General features: G+C 40.8%; 1 protein-coding gene across 1 annotated transcript; it reads left to right on the top strand.

Moving 5' to 3' along the window:
* The first annotated feature begins 450 nt into the window (after window positions 1-450).
* Window positions 451-19,067, top strand: mrc1a (mannose receptor, C type 1a). The gene is made up of 29 exons (XM_077554337.1): window positions 451-1,344; window positions 3,516-3,917; window positions 4,597-4,770; window positions 5,737-5,892; window positions 5,953-6,066; window positions 7,223-7,363; window positions 8,098-8,277; window positions 8,355-8,512; window positions 8,656-8,772; window positions 8,853-8,968; window positions 9,030-9,178; window positions 10,129-10,328; window positions 10,453-10,568; window positions 10,638-10,719; window positions 11,759-11,903; window positions 11,979-12,017; window positions 12,481-12,709; window positions 12,956-13,056; window positions 13,826-13,965; window positions 14,933-15,038; window positions 15,159-15,331; window positions 15,535-15,640; window positions 16,566-16,798; window positions 16,899-17,064; window positions 17,464-17,613; window positions 17,694-17,810; window positions 17,893-18,051; window positions 18,261-18,293; window positions 18,372-19,067. The coding sequence occupies exons 1-29, from the start codon at window positions 1,284-1,286 to the stop codon at window positions 18,608-18,610; spliced, it is 4,302 nt and encodes a 1,433-aa protein (XP_077410463.1). The 5' UTR covers window positions 451-1,283; the 3' UTR covers window positions 18,611-19,067.
* Window positions 19,068-19,104: the final 37 nt, after the last annotated feature.

Below are 19,104 nucleotides of genomic sequence, written 5' to 3'. Positions count from 1 at the left end.
ATTGGCCTGAAAGCTGTTGCTTGAAAATCGCCCTGGATCTTCACCGAGCCTAGCTGATCAAGTCAAGGTCGTATAAAGTCAGTGTGAGAGTCAAAAGTTATGCTAATTTATGCTTAGCACACAGAAGCCGTTTAGCCTTCACACCGATTTGGCTGTTTCCATGCATTGAAGGGTGCTGCTGTTTTGGTTAGCAACTGAGTTCAAATTGCAATTACGGTCAAGATATTTTTTGGAAAGGGGGGGTTGTCAAGAGTATTGTATTTGTGGATTTCTTTAATAAATATTTATTTCTAAAAAACTAATACTTTTCAGCTGGATCTTATTTTAATTCAACCTATATTTGGGACTATTACCAGCACTTCCCCACTAGGAAGCAGGATTTCCCCCCGTGCTCTTTTTCTATTGATTTGTGTCATCTTTGGAAACTGCACAGGGGGTCGGGGGGGGTGCTCTTTACATTCTTCACAGTTTGCCGCATCAGCATTTTACTCACATTCCTTGCCAATCTTTGGAAGCATCCTCTTGCGGAGCACGGAGAGCCTATATTTAACCCGCTTGTTACATTGCGGGTCAAATTGACCCGTAAAATTTTACGTGTGCATTTCCAATAGTTCCAACCAAATATTAACTGATTTTTTTATTATTATTATTATCTTTATTTTTAATATAGTTTTTTTTTGAATGGGTAAACTCAATCTGGGTCAAATTGACCCATAAAATTATATTTTATTACTATCCCGCCATTTATAAAATAGGGGGAAAAGTGAATAAAATAAATGGATACGGACCAAAGGATGGAAATGACCCGTAAAATGTTTTATTCACAAAATAGGGGAATTAAAAATAAAAAAAGACAAATGCTTTTGGGGGTATGAGGGCAGCGGGTCAAGTTGACCCATAAACAGTTTTGTGAACCTTTGAAACAAAGCAGCATATTTGCAAGTTAGATTGATAATGAGATTTGAGATTTATTTCATATCTGACTCTCCTGGACCATTAAACACGCGCCGGGTCAAATTGACCCGTGATTGTTATGACTGAGCAACAACCTGCCGTATCGGGAGTTTCTCAATCAAATGCAGTGATTGGCCCCTAATAATATCCGAGTGTGAGTTTTCTCCCCTCTAGTAGTGCGTGCATCCCTGCTGGCTTCCTGCCGCCTGCTCAGCCTCTCTCTCTGAGCGAGCGCCATGTGACAGGATGTCCAAGGAAGAGGAGTCGTGGCGGTGGCGGCCGCTCACCTCGCCACTTCGCCACTGGACGCCCTGCCGACAACCACCATCATGAGGCCTCGCTTCGCCGCGCTGCTGCTCTGCCTCCTGCGGGCCGTGGCGGCTAACGTCGGTACGTGCTGTCGCCGCTTTTCAGCTTCTTGCATGCAAAACTGGGAGTTTGTGTTTGGGCTTGGGAAGTAACTAAGTACAAATACTTGAGTATACTTGAGTAGATTTTTCTTGACTTGACTATTTCATTTCCTGATGACTTTTTACTTGCATATGTGGCCTTAAATTGAACAGTTTACGAGTGCGCAGAAATGCCATGCAGTATGGCAAAATTGACGACACTAGTAAGACAGTTGGTCTACTAGTGCACCAAAGTCGAAATAGTTGAAAAAGCTTAATTAATAAGAGTTTTTCTACTAGTGCGCAGAAATGTCATACAGTCGTGGAAACAAATGTGATTAGTAAGACACTTTTTCAACTAGTACCTTGGGAAAGTCACTAGTAAGATGTAATGGTTGTACTAGTGCACATCAATGTCATGCAATAGTGGGGGGGGGGGGGCTGCACTAGTAAGTCAGTTCTACTAGTGGACAGAAATGACAAGCAGTAGTGGAAAAAAAACATTGCTAGTACGGCTATCTTTCTACTAGTTCACAGAAATAATATAGTTTTTCTACTAGTGCGCAGAAATTTCATCCAGTAGTGGAAATAAATGTCACTAGTAAGACACTTTTCTACTATTGCCTTGGGAATGTCACTAGTAAGACGTAATGGTTGTACTAGTGCACAGCAATGTCATACAATAGTGGAAAAAAAACTGCACTAGTTGTAAGTCAGTTGTTCTACTAGTGGACAGAAATGAGAAGCAGTAGTGGAAAAAAAACATTGCTAGTACGGCTATCTTTCTACTAGTTCACAGAAATAATATAGTTTTTCTACTAGTGCACAGAAATTTCATCCAGTAGTGGAAATAAATGTCACTAGTAAGACACTTTTCTACTATTGCCTTGGGAATGTCACTAGTAAGACGTGATGGTTGTACTAGTGCACAGCAATGTCATACAATAGTGGAAAAAACTGCACTAGTTGTAAGTCAGTTGTTCTACTAGTGGACAGAAATGAGAAGCAGTAGTGGAAAAAAAACATTGCTAGTACGGCTATCTTTCTACTAGTTCACAGAAATAATATAGTTTTTCTACTAGTGCGCAGAAATTTCATCCAGTAGTGGAAATAAATGTCACTAGTAAGACACTTTTCTACTATTGCCTTGGGAATGTCACTAGTAAGACGTGATGGTTGTACTAGTGCACAGCAATGTCATACAATAGTGGAAAAAAAACTGCACTAGTTGTAAGTCAGTTGTTCTACTAGTGGACAGATATGACAAGCAGTAGTGGAAAAAAATACTAGTGCCTTAGGTATGTCACTAGTAAGACGTAATGGTTGTACTAGTGCACAGCAATGTCATACAATAGTGTGGGGGGGGGGACTGCACTAGTAAGTCAGTTGTTCTACAAGTGGACAGAAATGACAAGCAGTAGTGGAAAAAAAACATTGCTAGTACGGCTATCTTTCTACTAGTTCACAGAAATAATAGATTTTTTTCTACTAGTGCGCAGAAATTTCATCCAGTAGTGGAAAAAATGTCACTAGTAAGTTGTTATAATAGTGCACAGAAATGTCATACAGTAGTGGAAACAGATGTGACTAGTAAGACACTTTTCTACTATTGCCTTGGGAATGTCACTAGTAAGACGTGATGGTTGTACTAGTGCACAGCAATGTCATACAATAGTGGAAAAAACTGCACTAGTTGTAAGTCAGTTGTTCTACTAGTGGACAGATATGACAAGCAGTAGTGGAAAAAAATACTAGTGTCTTAGGTATGTCACTAGTAAGACGTAATGGTTGTACATGTCATACAATAGTGGAAAAAATTATACTAGTAATTCAGTCGTTCTACTAGTGGACAGAAATCTCATGCAGTAGTGGAAACAAATGTCAGGAGTAAGACCCTTGTTCTACTAGTACGTAGAAACTTCACTAGTAAGACATAGTTGTACTAGTGCACAGAAATGTCACGCAGTAATGGAAGCAAATGTCACTAGCAAGACCCTTGTTCTACTAGTGCGTAGAAATGTCATACAGTTGTGGGGAAAACATCACTAGTAAGACAACCAATGTACAAGTGCTCTTGAATTGTCTGCCAATTGAAGACAACGCGCATACTAGCACACAGGCACTAGTAGTGTCATTGAAAAGCTGTGATTTTCCCCCCATCCTGTGCTTCAGACAGCAGCTCCTTCCTGATCTTCAACCAGGATCACAACAAGTGCGTGAAGGTCATCCACGCCTCGTCCATCACGCTGTCCGTTTGCGAGCCCCGCGCCAAAGACCAGCAATTCCGCTGGGCCTCGGCCAACCGCCTGCTCAGCCTGTCCCTCAACCTGTGCTTGGGCGCCGTGGAGATCAAGGACTGGGTCAAGGTGCTGCTGTTCCAATGCGACGAGGCCAGCGAGCTGCAGCAGTGGCAGTGCAAAAACGACACCCTGTTCGGCCTGCGGGACCGAGGCCTGTACCTCAACTGGGGGAACCGCAACGAGAAGAGCTTGATGATCTACAAGGGCTCGGGAGCGTGGAGCCGATGGAAGATCTACGGGACGCACTTGGACCTGTGCTCCAAAGGCTATCAAGGTAGGTGGCAAATGGTGGCAAATCCAGGTCCAATGAGTAAAAACCCCTGCCACAGTTTGGCGTTAGCCATGCTGGATAGCTAGCTAGCTAGTTTACCTGCTAGCTAGCACAACGGAAACAATTAGCGATAAGGGCTAAAGCCAAACTGTGGCAGGGTTTTTAGTTTCTGGACCTGTGGTGGGTCTGCTGCAGTCTAAGTGCAATTTTTTCCTCTCAATTCACTCGAATAGGTTTTAGGTTCACTAATCTGTCATTTGAATAGGGGTGTGTAGACTTTTTATAACCAGTGTAGCTTCCCTTCACCGCCTTTAATAGTTTTATTGATTGTGTTAACAGAAAAAAATAACTGTATATTAGTGTTTTTTTTTCCGTTTTTAATAGTACTGTATCTGTATTTTGGGTGATGGAAACCCTTTTTTTTGGGGGGGGGGGTGCTTGAGCATTTGCTGCCCAAAAATTTGAGTCCACGCGCCTTTTCCATGAAAACTAACTGCATCCAAACATATAATAATAAAACAAATAGGCCACACCTCCCAAAAAAAATATCAAAAATGCTATTAAGTTAGCTAACATATCATTTCCTGTATTATGCTCTTATTCTGAAAGGCAAAGCATAACACTTCCTGATCCTTCGTGCCGTATTATAGCATAACATGAGGCATATTTGTTGTCGCCGCAGAGATTTTCACCATCGGCGGCAACTCTTTCGGCACCCCGTGCCTGTTCCCGTTCACATTCGGCGAGGAGTGGTTCTCGGAGTGCACCAAGGCGGGCCGCTCCGACGGGCAGCTCTGGTGCGCCACCAAGGCCAACTACAACACGGAGAAGAAGTGGGGCTTCTGTCCCACCAAAGGTAGGCGCAAAAACGTCAGATAATACACTAAAACAAAATGTCCCGGACTCCAAACACGATGTTTTTTTTCTCGTTTTCTGCCTTGGAAGAGGTCAGTGCTAACAATTGAGGTTTATGACCCCCATGGCAGAACAACATACATCCCCGTCCTGACTTGTCAGCAGCCTTTGTTTTCCTCTTCCCACAGTCCTCTCATCCCCTCCGCAACGTCTGCAAAATGACTGCAAATCAGCACATGTGCATTTTAACACTCCTGTTATGTTCCGGGTCAAATTGACCCATTGTACAGTAAAAACAAACAACAGGAGAACAAGGATCATTTTGTCCTTGCTTTATTAGTTGCAAAATCCAGTGTGACATCTTACCCCATACAGTGTGACAACTTACCCATTGGTGGGGCAACATGTCACATGTTCACGCCCTCTATTTGATGGCTTATAACTCTGCACTGACACAAAGTATGAAAATGACATAAATACAAAAAATATACCTAACACTTTGGCATTTCTTTTGGTATACATTTTGTTTATATATGATGTATTGATTCCAAAAAATGTATAAAAAGTGATATAAAAAGTCAAATTGACCTATATTTAAGTTTAACCTTCTTGCTACATTGCGGGTCAAATTGACCCAATTTCAAGTTCAACTTTAAATGGGTGAATTTGACCCGCAACTTTAACTGCAAGATGACAGAGGGGTCAATTTGACCCATGATGTAATAATCAGAGGGTTGACCCATTTCAGTTGAACCATCTTTCTACATTGTGGGTCAAATTGACCCATTTTAAAGTAAAATAAATAAATAATTGTAGACAACTTGTAATCCATGTTCAGTTAATGCTACCAATTTTTTTTTAACCTTGAAAATGTGTTGACAAAACTAAAATAAAGTTACAGGCCCTGTACACGTCACATACACACATAAAATTGTCCTTACATTCTCTGGTGTCATTTGAACCGCAGCGTCGTCTGGCTGGGATACGGACCCGGTGACGGGGGTCCAGTACCAGCGCAACGCCCAGTCCGTGCTAAGTTGGCACCAGGCCCGCAAGAGCTGCCAGCAGCAGGGAGCAGATCTCCTCAGCATCGTGGAGCTCCACGAGCAGTCCTACATTTCAGGTACCAACAAAACTCCCGTCATGTGGACCGGCCGGACTCACTGACTTTGACTCCACGCAGGACTGACGAGCACGTTGGGAGGCGCCCTGTGGATCGGACTCAACAGTTTGGACTTCGAGGCGGGATGGCAGTGGAGCAACGGGAACCCCTTCCGATATTTAAACTGGGCACCAGGTCAGTCGAGGCTACTCATTCTATATTTGTCATTCCAGAACTGGAGGACAATTTAGGCAGCAACGTCTGGTAAAAATGAGTCGATGTGTTTGAGAGGTCAAAGCAATGATCTCGTTGATATCGTTTCTGCTGAGTCATGTTGCTCACTTTGTCACCTGTAATGCGATGGAAGAATTCCAACTTAAAGGGGAAGTCAACCTTAAACTTTTCTTGATAATAAGTTATATGTGACCTGATTAATATTACATTTGCGTTATGCAGGAAAATCCTGCCATTTTTATCCATCTCAGGGCGGCCATTTTGCCACTTGTTGTTAACTGAAGATGACATCACAGTTGCTCAGGGCTCAGGCAACGACCAATCACAGCTCACCTGTTTTCTGAAGCTGAGCTGTGATTGGTTGTTACCTGAGACCTAAGCAACTGTGATGTCATTTTCACTGGACAGCAAATGGCAAAATGGCCGCATTCTGATATTGATAAAAACTGCTGGATTTTGCAACATTAATCAGAATACTGTATTTAGACTAGTGGGGCTGCAAAGAACATATTATTGTCAATAATTTTTTGGGGGGTTGACTTTCCCCTTAACTCACAATTCACTCCCAGCCATTTTCACTGAAGCAACCCCCTTCACTCCCGGCTGTTTTACTGTATTTTGACAGATTTTGCAAGGCCCACAGAATATTGTGTTCTATTGCTATAAAAATATGGAACCTACTAAAAGAAAAATTAGTCTCTTCTTTTATCAGGAAAAAAAAAGTATATTTCTATCTGGTTCTGTTCTGCTTAGAACTATGGGTAAAAAGGCTTGTTTTCAATATGGCCCTGGTTGATCTCTTATACTCTGCTGCCACCTGCTGGCCATTTTTGTAATAACTACCATTGCTTCAACCGTTTTGTGCAGTCGAGAGGCTGCATCAAAGCCTCCTGTATGCTCTAGCATAGAAAAAAAAAGAAGAAGAAGGGAAAAAACATATAAATATGTCTTTGGGACACTTCAAACATTTAAAACGGAACGTATTTATACGTTTTTGGGAGCAAATGAGTTAAAAACGGGTCCGCATTCAAGTTTAAATTGATGTGGTTCAAATGGATCCAACCCTCCAGTTACGTTGCATGCCATATTAACATTTGCCATGGATGTTTCCCAACAGGTCATCCCTCATCCGATCCCGGAATGAACTGCGCCACCTTAAATGCCGGCAAGGCCTCCAAATGGGAGACCAGCACCTGCGCCAAGAAGCTGGGCTACATTTGCCGCAAAGGGAACTCCAGTAGTCTTCCCCCGCCGCCCAGTAAGAACCCATTTCTCAAAACATGCAGGAAGTCGGCCATTTTGATTCAAAGTAGCCATTTTAGAGTTCCGAGGTCTTGGTAGAGCTCTCAAGGGCTTTTTGAAAAATTCAAACTTCAATGACATTTTTATTGAGCGGCTTGAAATATGGTAGACATGCATACAATGAGTAGACCCGCGAAAAAGTCTTAAAACGTCTGCCATTTTGGTTTGAAGCAGACATTTTAGTGTTCAGAAATTTTTTTTACTGAGCTGCATGACATTTGGTAGACATGCCAGGGATGTGATTTTTCCGCTAATTCGCGGAATTCCGCTTTTTTTATCTCCCCGACAAAAAAAAAAAAAAAATTTTTATTTATGTGTTAACTTAGTAATCACATTAGTTAGATATGATGATATTCTCAGTGATAGTTTTTAAAAGCAAAGACAGTCCAATGTTTTTGAATGTGACTGATTTTGAGTTATGCTGTTGTTTTGTCTATTTCTTTGTCATGTGAGTGCATTGAAAGTACTTAAAAACACGGAAAACCCATGAGCTCCGGGGGGCTGCGCCCCCCTTGTCCCCCCACCAGGGCACTGCCCTGGACCTAGCGGCCCCCAGACCCCCGGCTAAATTCTCAGATAATTTCACTTTGGTCAAATCACAGCCCTGACATGCGTAAAACATGCAAAAAATCAAGACACATACACGGAATGTATGGACTGTAACTATATGAATGTAATCTTTGGCTGCAGTTAACCAGCTCAGCTTCTGCCCCAACCACTGGGTCCCTTACGGTGGCAACTGCTACTTCATTGAGAGAAGCAAGAAAATGTGGAAGGACGCTTTGACCGCCTGCCGCCGGGATGACGCCGACCTGGCCAGCATTCGCAACATCGAAGAGCAGAGCTTCATCATCGCCCAGTCGGGATTCTGTAAGATGCGCCGGCGTCGTCGCGGGCTTAAACAAGTCCCAAAACCATTCGGAAAGTAGCAAAACAATTATTTGCAGTGGCGACGGATATCCTGTGGATCGGCCTGAACGATCAGAGGAGCCAGATGCTGTTCGAGTGGTCTGACCGCTCGCAGGTCACCTTCACCCAGTGGATGATGGACGAGCCCACTCACGCCACCAACCTCCAGGAGGACTGCGTACTCATCCGGGGAAAGGTATGTGTGTGGGGGGGGTAGCATTTGTTTTAAATCAACATGTTTTTGGAATGAGGGAGAAATCAGGAGAACATGCACAAAGGGATTCGAGCGCAGAACCGCTAGGCAACCGTGACAACTCAAACGGTCCGCTTTTGTTTCAGAACGGCAGGTGGGCCGACCAAATGTGCGAGAAGGCCTACGGATACATTTGCAAAAAGAAAGCCTCGTCAAAAGCGGCAGAAGGAACCCACAGTGAAAGCAACCCCGGATGCAAGCTCGTGAGGAGCCGCTAACATCTCAAATGCTGTTTTTCAGCAAAATTCACAATATTGTTGTTGATTTTTTTTTTTTTTTTTAGGGTTCACTCAGGTACGGCTATTATTGTTACACCATTGCAGCCGAGAAGAAAACATTTGATGAGGCGAAGCAGGCGTGCTCGAAGGATGGAGGAAACCTCGTCGATGTGGCCGACAGGTAGGATTTCGCGGCACTTTCTCATACAGCGCTTCACTGATGTTATTTCTTCTTCCCAAAGGTACGAGAACGCCTTCCTGACCAGCCTGGTGGGCTTGAGGCCGGAGAAATACTTCTGGACGGGACTCTTCAAAAAAGAAGACACACACTCGTTCACTTGGACCAGCCGGAGGAAAGTTTCCTTCACTCATTTCAACGTGGGCATGCCAGGTACAAGACTCCAATTGTAACTATTTTCTGTAAGTTAAACTGAATTAATTAGTTTTAATGTTATAATTAAAACTGTAAAAAAAAAAAAAAACATGAAAAAATGGCTTTGATTAATTAATGTTTTAAATTGCATAAAAGTATTCATTTTTAAATTGTATCAAAAATACATTCAAATAAAATTAAAAATTTTGTGAACATTTAATCCATATAGGATTACATTTTTAAAATTAAATAAATCATTTTAAAAATATATATATTTTTCTGATCTTTTAAATTCAAAATGTAATTACAAAAGGTAATTTTTCATATTTTTTTTAGAATCAAGATGACTAAACAATTTAAATACTCAAAATAATTAAATGCATAAATCATCAGCATGCCAGATACAAGAATAAAAAAATATATATATATTCATATTTTTTTCAATTAGATTCAAATACATTAAAATTAAAATCAGTGAAATAAAAGAACAACCACCCTCTCACTTATCACAAAATTGTCAACTGTAAGATTGAATTTCATTTAATTATTAATTATTATTCAGTTAACTAAAACAATACTGTTCACTTATTTTTAATATTTATATTAAATAAAATTAAATCTTATACTAATTATATTTATATTATTTTATATTTATAGGTATCATCTTTAACTAAAGTAGAAAATAAAATTGAAATAATTAAATACAAAATTAATACTGTCATTGTTCACCCATTTCAATGTGTGCAAGCCAGATACAGATTGTAGTCTCTTAGGAAATAATAATAAAATAGCTGAGTTATTAATAATTTGGCTGTTTGAAAAAAAATTTTGGGGACGGAATGACAAACAAAGCAAATCAAAGTTGTTTTTCTCTTTAATGTTAAATGACAACATTTTCTTTGTATTTCTCGACTGACCTTTGACATTAACATGTGGTTGAACTTGACTTGACTTTTGAACCTTGCAAGACCGCAAGGCGGGCTGCGTGGCCCTGGCGACGGGCACGTCGGCCGGCCTTTGGGACGTGGTCGGCTGCGAGGGCAAGGAGAAGTTCATTTGCAAGAACCCTGCGGAGGGAGCCCAAGTGACCACCGTGCCGCCCGTCACACCCGCCCTCAGCTGCGCCTCGGGTTGGACGCCCGTGGCCAACAGGAACGTCTGCTTCAAGGTGAGAGCGTGCAGACTAAAAACAATATCAACTTATTTAAAACAAAGCCTTTTTGAGGAAAAAAAACCAATTTGGAACAAAATAAAATCTGACTATAATGAAAAATCCCAAACTATTCCAACAGCTATACAAAAAGAACAAGGACCTGAAGAAAACTTGGCTCGAAGCAAAGGACTTCTGCAGGGCCATCGGCGGAGACCTGATGAGCTTACACGGAGCTCAGGACCTCAGCAATGCGCAGTACGCACACGCACGCGCGCACACACAGTCAACGTTGGGTATGTGTTAAGGAGTTTTGCTGCCGTTAAGGTTTCATTCGTCAGACGCAGCCTGGATCGGACTCAGCCTACTCAGCACCAATGAAGGTTTCGTCTGGACTGACGGATCACCTGTGGGTACCCCACTTTTTTGTTAAGGTTGCTTTTTGTAACAAGAAGTGTTCGGGGCCTACTGAAGAAAAAAAAAAAAATTTTTTGAAAAATCTAATTTTCCATCTTAAAAGTTGCACGGGTAGTCATTTTACAAAGGGAAAAAAGTTGCTAATTTTGGGGACAAAGTTGCATATTTTCAAGAGAAAAAAGTCATACAGCTTCTACAAAAAAAGATTTTAATCTTATTAGGAAAAAACTTTTAACATTTTTATGAAAAAAAGTTGTATGTATTTGAGTAAAAAAAAAAAATCATAGGGGAAAAAACATCACAAAGAAAAAAGTTGTATACGTTGTTTTTGGGGGGGGGGGGGAATCCATATCCTACAAAAATTAAGACATGTTTCCCAAATTTCTTTTTACATTTTCAATTTTTTTAAAAAAGGTTTGAGAAAAAAATAGTAGTTCATTTTCGTTCATTTTGTCAGATGTTCGACGAAAAAACTGAAATTTTATGCAAATAAAGCAACACATTTTCAGAGCATTTTTTTATAATAAGCTTGTATGTTTATCGTACGACAATAAAGTTATATAATTTTGAGAACTTTTTACATTTTTAAGAAATTTTTTTTTTAAAATGTGGACGTTTTTCTTGAATATTCTCATAAGATTACGGCGAGTCTCATAAATGTTTTTTTTTTAAAATGTGGCCCTGATACTTTTTCTGCTGAAAAGTCACAAATGATCATTATTATTACTATTAACTCATTCACTGCCATAAATTCATTTAAAAAAAAGATTATCAAAAAATAGGGGCAAAAGGCGATTACATTTTTTTTAATTGTAATTAATCGCATGACTTCACTAGTTAACTCGAGATTAATCACAAATTTCATATCTGTTCTAAATGTACAATAAAAAAAATTCTAGGTTTTCATACTCTAGTTAACAAAAGTGGAAAAAAATGTTAAACTAATAGAAATAGTTTAAAATGATTTTTTGACGTTTATAGCCGTCAATGGCAGTGAATGAGTTAATGATAAAAAAAAACCTTTTCTGTAGTACGGCTTTGAGAACTGGGGCTACGGGGAGCCCAACAACTACAACGACGCCGAGCACTGCACAGAAGTTCAATCCTACTACGGACGACACTGGAATGACCGACACTGCGAGGTTTACAACGACTGGCTCTGCCAGTTACGCAAAGGTAATGCGCGTGCACGCACACAATTCTTGAATTCCCACTTCTTGTAGTCCTTTTGATGCGTTGTTATATTTCCAGGAGTGACTCCCAAACCCGAGCCCGTCATCATCATGCCAAGTAAGACAAAAACGTAAATTTGGCCAAAAAAATTGTCGTAATCTTGCAATGGAAGTTTTCTCAAAAATAAAGGCATAATGTTAAAAAAAAAAGTTATATTATTTTCTCAAATGAACATTTGTCAGGAATAAAGTTGCATATTTTCTCGTAAATTAAGATGTATTTTACAAAATTAAATATTACCCCCCCAAAAAATCATAATTTTAAAATAATGCAATTATTCTGCATATTTTCTGGATTCTTATATTTCTTTTCCAATCTGCGTTACCCCCAAAATAAGTAATATCACACCTGTCATGAATATGACGTACATTTTCTTTGTGATGAATTTAAAATCCATCAAAAATGACCAACGTTATTACGAGCCGTGCAAGCTATCGCGGCGCGTTTGAATATAAACAAACAACTGCCGTTTCGGCGACATTTTCAAAAATGCGCTCTGCCGATTCTCCCCGCCGAGCAGCGTTCAACACCACCGAGGACGGCTGGCTGCTCTACAACGACTCGCAGTACTTCATCAACGCGGATCAGCAGCCCATGGAGGCCGCCCGGGCCTTCTGCAAAAAGAACTTTGCGGAGCTGGCCGTCATCACGGGGGAGAGCGAGAGAAGGTTCCTGTGGAAACAGATCGTCAAGGGCTCCGAGAATCAGTACTACATCGGCCTCATTGTCAATCTAGACCAGTCCTTTAGGTAATTTCAAATACATTTTGCACAATAGGTACATTGGTGTAAATATTTTCAAGACAAAAAGTGGTCCCGGTAATTTTACAAGTAAAATAAGTGTCATCGTGTCAAAAGTGTCAAGAAATACCATACCCAAATTTTTTTTTTAAGAGAGTTAAGTTGTATACAAAGTGGGAAAACTTCTAAAATAAGTGATAATCTTGATGTTTAGCTCCAAACTGCCACTTAAACTTTTTCTTTTTGTCCTTCCAGCTGGTTGGATGAAACTCCGGTTACGTACACCGCGTGGGAACAAAATGAGCCCAATTTTGCCAACAATGACGAAAACTGCGTGTCCATATACAAGAGTATGGGTAAGCTCAGCGCACTGTTGCGGCAGCGCTTTACCAGAACCTAAAGTTGAGATTTAAAAAGGTTCGAAATTTTTTTTTCTTCTGCCATTTCTTAACTCATTTGTCCCAAAGACATTTTTATGTTTTTTTTTTTATGCTAGAGCATACAGAAAGCTTTGATGCAGCCTCCGAGCTGCAGAGAACAGGTGAAGCAATGGTAGTAATTACAAAAACGGCCTGCAGGTGGCAGCAGAGTATAAGAGATCAACCAGGGCAAGCTGGGAAACAAGCTGATTTCCCCCCCCCAGTTCTAAACAGATTTGTGAATAATGATTAAACTTGGCTTTATTCTAATGCTAATTGCAGCAAAACGGAAACAGATAGAAATATACTTTTTTTTCCCTGATGAAAGAAGAAACTCGAATCTTTCGCTTGGTAGGTTCCATATTTTTATAGCTATAGAACACAATGTTCGGTGGGCCTTGCAAAATTCGTCAAAATCCAGTAAAGGCGAGTGAAGGTGATTGCTTCAGTCAGTCAGGCTGGGAGTGAATGAGTTTTTTTTATTTTTTTATTAACATTAAAACATCTATATAATGAGCGCAAAATTCACATTGTTACTGTAACATTTTGAAAAAGTCATTCCATATTTATATAGGAATAGAACACAATATTCCGCGGGCCTTGCAAAACCAGTCAGAATCCAGTAAAAATAGCTGTGAGCGAAGGGGGTTGCTTCAGTGGAAATGGCTTAGGAGTGAAGCCCTGAATGCTGCGTGTCTTCCCGAAGGCTTCTGGAACGACATCAACTGTGGGATGGAGCTGCCGTCCATATGCAAACGAAGCAGCGTGTTCGTCAATACCACCGTGACGCCCACCGCCGAGCCCAAGGGCGGCTGCGCGCCCGAGTGGCTGGCTTTCCAAGGCAAGGTATTCTGGGAAAAGTCAACTTGATTTGTAGAACATTTCAAGTCCTGTACATATTTTTTTTTGTTACACTTAGCCTGCTACAGTTTCAATGTTTACAACTGCCAATCGTTTAAATACTCCTTTCAGTAAAAATAATTGAGGGTATATATTTACCACAGGGATGTGATTTTTCCGCTAATTCGCGTAATTCCGCTTTTTTTATCTCCCCCAAAAAAAAAAAATCCGATTTTTTTTAATTTTTTTAAGTAGTTCATTGTGTATGCACATGACTGCGACAGATAACATCTTCTGCTATAACAAAGACATTTGTGGTATGCTCTAATATGAGTTACTTTTCATTTGGTCATGATACAATTATTTGTTCATGAAATTTGAACTCTTCAACATTATTTATGTGTTAACTTAGTAATCACATTAGTTAGATATGATGATATTCTCAGTGATAGTTTTTAAAAGCAAAGGCAGTCCAATGTTTTTGAATGTGACTGATTTTGAGTTGACTAAAACTGCCATTTTATATGGGATAGTTCAATATACATTGAAAATTTATGCTGTTGTTTTGTCTTATTTCTTTGTCATGTGAGTGCATTGAAAGTACTTAAAAACACGGAAAACCCATGAGCTCCGGGGGGTTTCGCCCCCCTTGTCCCCCCACCAGGGCACTGCCCTGGACCTAGCTGGGTGCCAGCGGCCCCCAGACCCCCGGCTAAATTTTCAGATAATTTCACTTTGGTCAAATCACATCCCTGTTACCATTATATGAACATTTTGAAAACATTTAGCATGAAAGAGGTGCAGATTGAAGTCCCCGACCAGCACATTATAAATAAATAAGGTGGAAAGGTACAAATGAGAAGAAAGTGAGCGTTATTTTTTTGTAACATCGAAGTCCTCCCTCTCACATGTGAAAACTCTCGCTGGTGATTTATTTCTTTGGTCATCTTGACTTCTTATCTGGTTTGCACAGTGCTACAAGTTTGTGGGCGCCGACCAAAAATCGTGGCAGGACGCCAGGGAGTACTGCAAGAACCAAGGAGGGAACCTGGTGTCTGTCGTCAGCGAGAGGGAGCAAGGTACGCCAAAGACAAAAAAACGACAACCAAAAAAAGTTGCGCCTGTACTTGAAATCCCTTAAAACAAGACATCCGTCAAAATTGCGTTTCACGGTCGGTCCTCAAATGTTCTTGGTCTAGCGTTCCTGACCACGCAGATGTTGACGTACGGTGACGACCTGTGGCTCGGCATGAACGACGTCAACTGGGAGATGCACTTTGTGTGGACGGATGGCCGAGGCGTGCTGTACACAAACTGGGCCAAAGGGCATCCGACGTCCACGCCGGACGGACGCTACTCCTTCATGGACGAGGTCTTCCGGTTTTTTGTTTGTCTAATTTCTTTTCAAAGAGGAGGATGAAGAATATTTGCCCGTGATGATTATTCAATTAACTGTCTACGCGTTTGTGTTCAAATATCCGTTGCTCAAAGGAAGCATGTCAATGGAGTTAGCATTAAACTCGCATCTTGTATCTCAAGGCACAGCTTAACATTTTTTTTTCGTCCTCTCGGCAGGTTTTCGACTGTGTGATGATGGTGGGCAGCGTTCCTAAGCAAATGGGACTGTGGAAAGTGGACGATTGTGGCCAAAAGCGCGGCTTCATCTGTAAAAGGAACAACGGTCAGTAGCGCCACCAATGAATTAACAAGAGTTCTTATTTTAATATTCATTTTTGATGATACAGCATTGACTGTTTTAGGGGGGAAAGGGTTTTGGTCATTTTGTTATCAAACTTCTTTTGCTAAACTTATTTTTAACTTTTTTATTTTTCTAAAAATGATGTATATATTTTTTTATTGATATGGTTTGATTTTCGTCAATTTTTTTTATCAAATAATATGGTATTAAACGTTTTCTCTTACTAGCTTTATTTTTTATATATTTTCTAAAAATGCATATTAAAAGTAATTATATATATAATTTATTCACTATTTGAATCATCATTATTTATGTACTTACTTATTTAAACATTAAGTGGCCATTTTTGAAAATTTAGTAAAATATACCAATAGTCTAATATAATCTTATCTTGTTTAAAACTTTTTTTTTCTTTTAAGTATTTTTTTTTTGTCAATTTAAATGTTCAGGTCACAATTACTATTTTGTAACATCTGTGAGAAAAATAATTTTTTTAAATTCTGCTTGCCGTATTTCGTCCTTTTACATAGATTAAAAAAAAAAACTGTTTGCAAGGATGAATTAGCATGGTTATTTTCATATTTATTTTTAATGCTTTAAATGCACTTGCTCTGTTTGAAAATCTAGAATTTCATTATTTATTTATTTTGGTATTAAATTTCTTTATTCTGCTGTCATTATTATTATTATTTTTTTTTTTAAACTGTTTTACCAAAATATATTTGGGGAAAAGAAATAAACTTTCTCCACTTACCTAAAAAATGTGCGACTCTCAATATAATATTCAGTAAAAAAAAAAATCATCATTGTTTTCTACATTTATTTTTCACGGTTTAAACAATTTCAGTTACAACCTTTCGTTGAGTTGAGTGTATTTTTGGCTAACTAACGCCACCCATCTCCGAAGATCCCCAGATCGCGCCGGCGGCCACCACCGTGTCGCCCAAGTCCTTCCACAAGCTGGGCAACGACTCGTACAAGCTGGTGATGCAAAAGATGCGCTGGGACGAGGCGCGCCGGCAGTGCCAGGCGGACGACGCCGAGCTGGCCAGCATACTCGACCCCGTGGCGCAGGCCTACCTCTCGCTGCAGATCCTCAGATTCGACCAGCCCGTGTGGATCGGCCTCAACAGCAACGTGGTAGACACGAGACCTTAGCTTAACCGCACCGGCCATATTTGTCCTCTTTTCTACAAAAATGTCCTAATAGAAGGTTCTGGTTGCGGTTTCCCTTGAACAGACGGGAGGTCGCTACAAGTGGGTGGACAACTGGCTCCTGTCGTACACCAAATGGGGCAAAGACGAGCCCAAGAGCAACTACGCCTGCGTGTACATGGACGTGGACAAAACATGGAAGACGGGCGCATGCGGCGACACGTACTACTCGCTTTGCAAGAGCTCAGCAGGTCCGCGCAAACAACAACATAGACTCGGAATTTGCCGCCATCTTAACTCTTTGACTGCCAAAAACGTTAAATAACGTTTAGTAAAATCCTATGGAGGAGTGCCAAAGACGTTAAAAGACGTTTGTTTCAAAACAGAGGTGAAACTAACCATTTTCTATTGTTGATTACTGAACAACGGAATAAGGTAGAAACAAACTTATTTTTGCTGATGAAAGATGAGAGTCCAATCTTTCATTTGGTAGTATGTGTGTTTCCATAGTCCAAACACATAATTTTCTGTGGACCTTGAAAGATCAGTCAAAATGCTTAAATCGGCTGGCACCCACGGCATCCCTTTTCTGAAAACGTCTGGCAGTCAAAGAGTTAATTGACTCTGAAATCCCTTCTTCTTCTTTGTAGATTTGGCGCCCACTGAGCCTCCTCAGCTGGCCGGAAACTGTCCGGACCCGAAACAGAACACAATGTGGATCCCCTTCCGTGGTCATTGTTACGCCTTCAGCTCGCTTGTGGACAACTGGGCCCACGCCTCCGTGGAATGTCTGAAAATGGGTATGCCGGGATGATTTTTTACCAACGCTTCAGACGGATGTGGTATTAAAAAAAATAAATAAAAAAAACCTGTTCGTCAGGCACATCCCTGGCAAGCATCGAGGACCCCCAGGAGAGTTTTTTCATCCAACAAAACCTGGAACTCCTGCAGGACGGCGCCAAGAGCTTCTGGATCGGCTTGTACAAAAACCACGACAGTAAGAATTGCGCTCGTCCAACCTTTTTCCCGACGACTTGCACCGCGTCGGCGTAAGTCTGCGTGCGCTTCTTTGGTCGAAGGCGAGTGGGCGTGGATTGACAACAGCGCAGTGGACTACACCAACTGGAAGGCGGGCATGCCGTCGTCCGAGTCGTGCGTGGACGTCCATTCCGACAGCGGCAAATGGAAGACCACCAGCTGCAGCAGATACCGCTCGTACATCTGCAAAACGTCCAAAGGTAGAGTCGATTCCCATCGGCTGTGACTTCACTCAGTTCATTCAATTGAAATATTTGACATTCCGGTAATCCCCAATCAACACGGGAGTGCCCCAAGGCTCTGTCCGGGGGCCCCCTTCACATACATTGAACCCTTTGAAAGGCACTTTTAAATAAAATACCTTTTTAGTGTATTATGTTGGAAACTAACGCCAAGCCAATTTTTCCAGTTATCACGCCGACAGAAAAGCCTCCAGCTGTCGGTGAGTATTGAAAACGTACAATATCAAATTTTCATCACTATGTATTCAATATTTAAATTTTTTTTTATTTTTAAACAGCTCATATCGTGGAAGAGGTGTCCAAAGGCTCCGCCGGCATCAGCGCAGCCGTGGTGCTGGTGGTCCTGGCCCTGGCAGGACTGGTCGCTTTCCTGCTCTTCCGGAAAAAGATGCCCGCCGGGGCCTCCCCTTCGGGGGAGTCCACCTTCATCAACAAGTTGTACTTCAATAATCCCATCCGAGCCCTGGTGGACACCAAGAGCCTGGTTGGCAACATCGAGCAGAACGAACAAGCGTAGGCGAGCGCCATCGGGATAATCTGTGCTAATGACTCGATTTTTCTCTTTTAATAATCTGAGTGAGTACTGAAACTGCACTAAATAACACTCCAAAAAATGTGATTTAAAAAAAAAAAAAATGTGTACATAGGATGGATTTTTCTGATTTTGAAGAATCAACAGTTTAATTCTTACAACAGCGCTTCAAGAAAATCTAAAGATGTTTTTGTTTTTCTCCACTGTCTGACATTGTAAATAGATTCAATAAAAGAAATTATAGATTGAAAATTAAAATGGTTATTTTCTCCCTGGTAAAACTGTCAACCAGAACTCCAAGCCAGCCCAATTTTATCGCGCTTGGATATCAAAAGATACGGTAAATATTTCTCCATCAAGTGTCATCTCAAGTCACAAATTTTAGCGTGAACCAATTTGCCCACCAGGCAACTCTCTCCATGGCAACTAATCCTCAAGAGCTTACTTCCAATAATTAGCCTTTTTCCAGAACCCGGAAT

The sequence above is a fragment of the Vanacampus margaritifer genome, chromosome 20 (assembly GCF_051991255.1).
Source record: "Vanacampus margaritifer isolate UIUO_Vmar chromosome 20, RoL_Vmar_1.0, whole genome shotgun sequence".
NCBI classification, from domain to species: domain Eukaryota; kingdom Metazoa; phylum Chordata; class Actinopteri; order Syngnathiformes; family Syngnathidae; genus Vanacampus; species Vanacampus margaritifer.
This window is presented reverse-complemented; position numbering and strand designations above follow the sequence as displayed.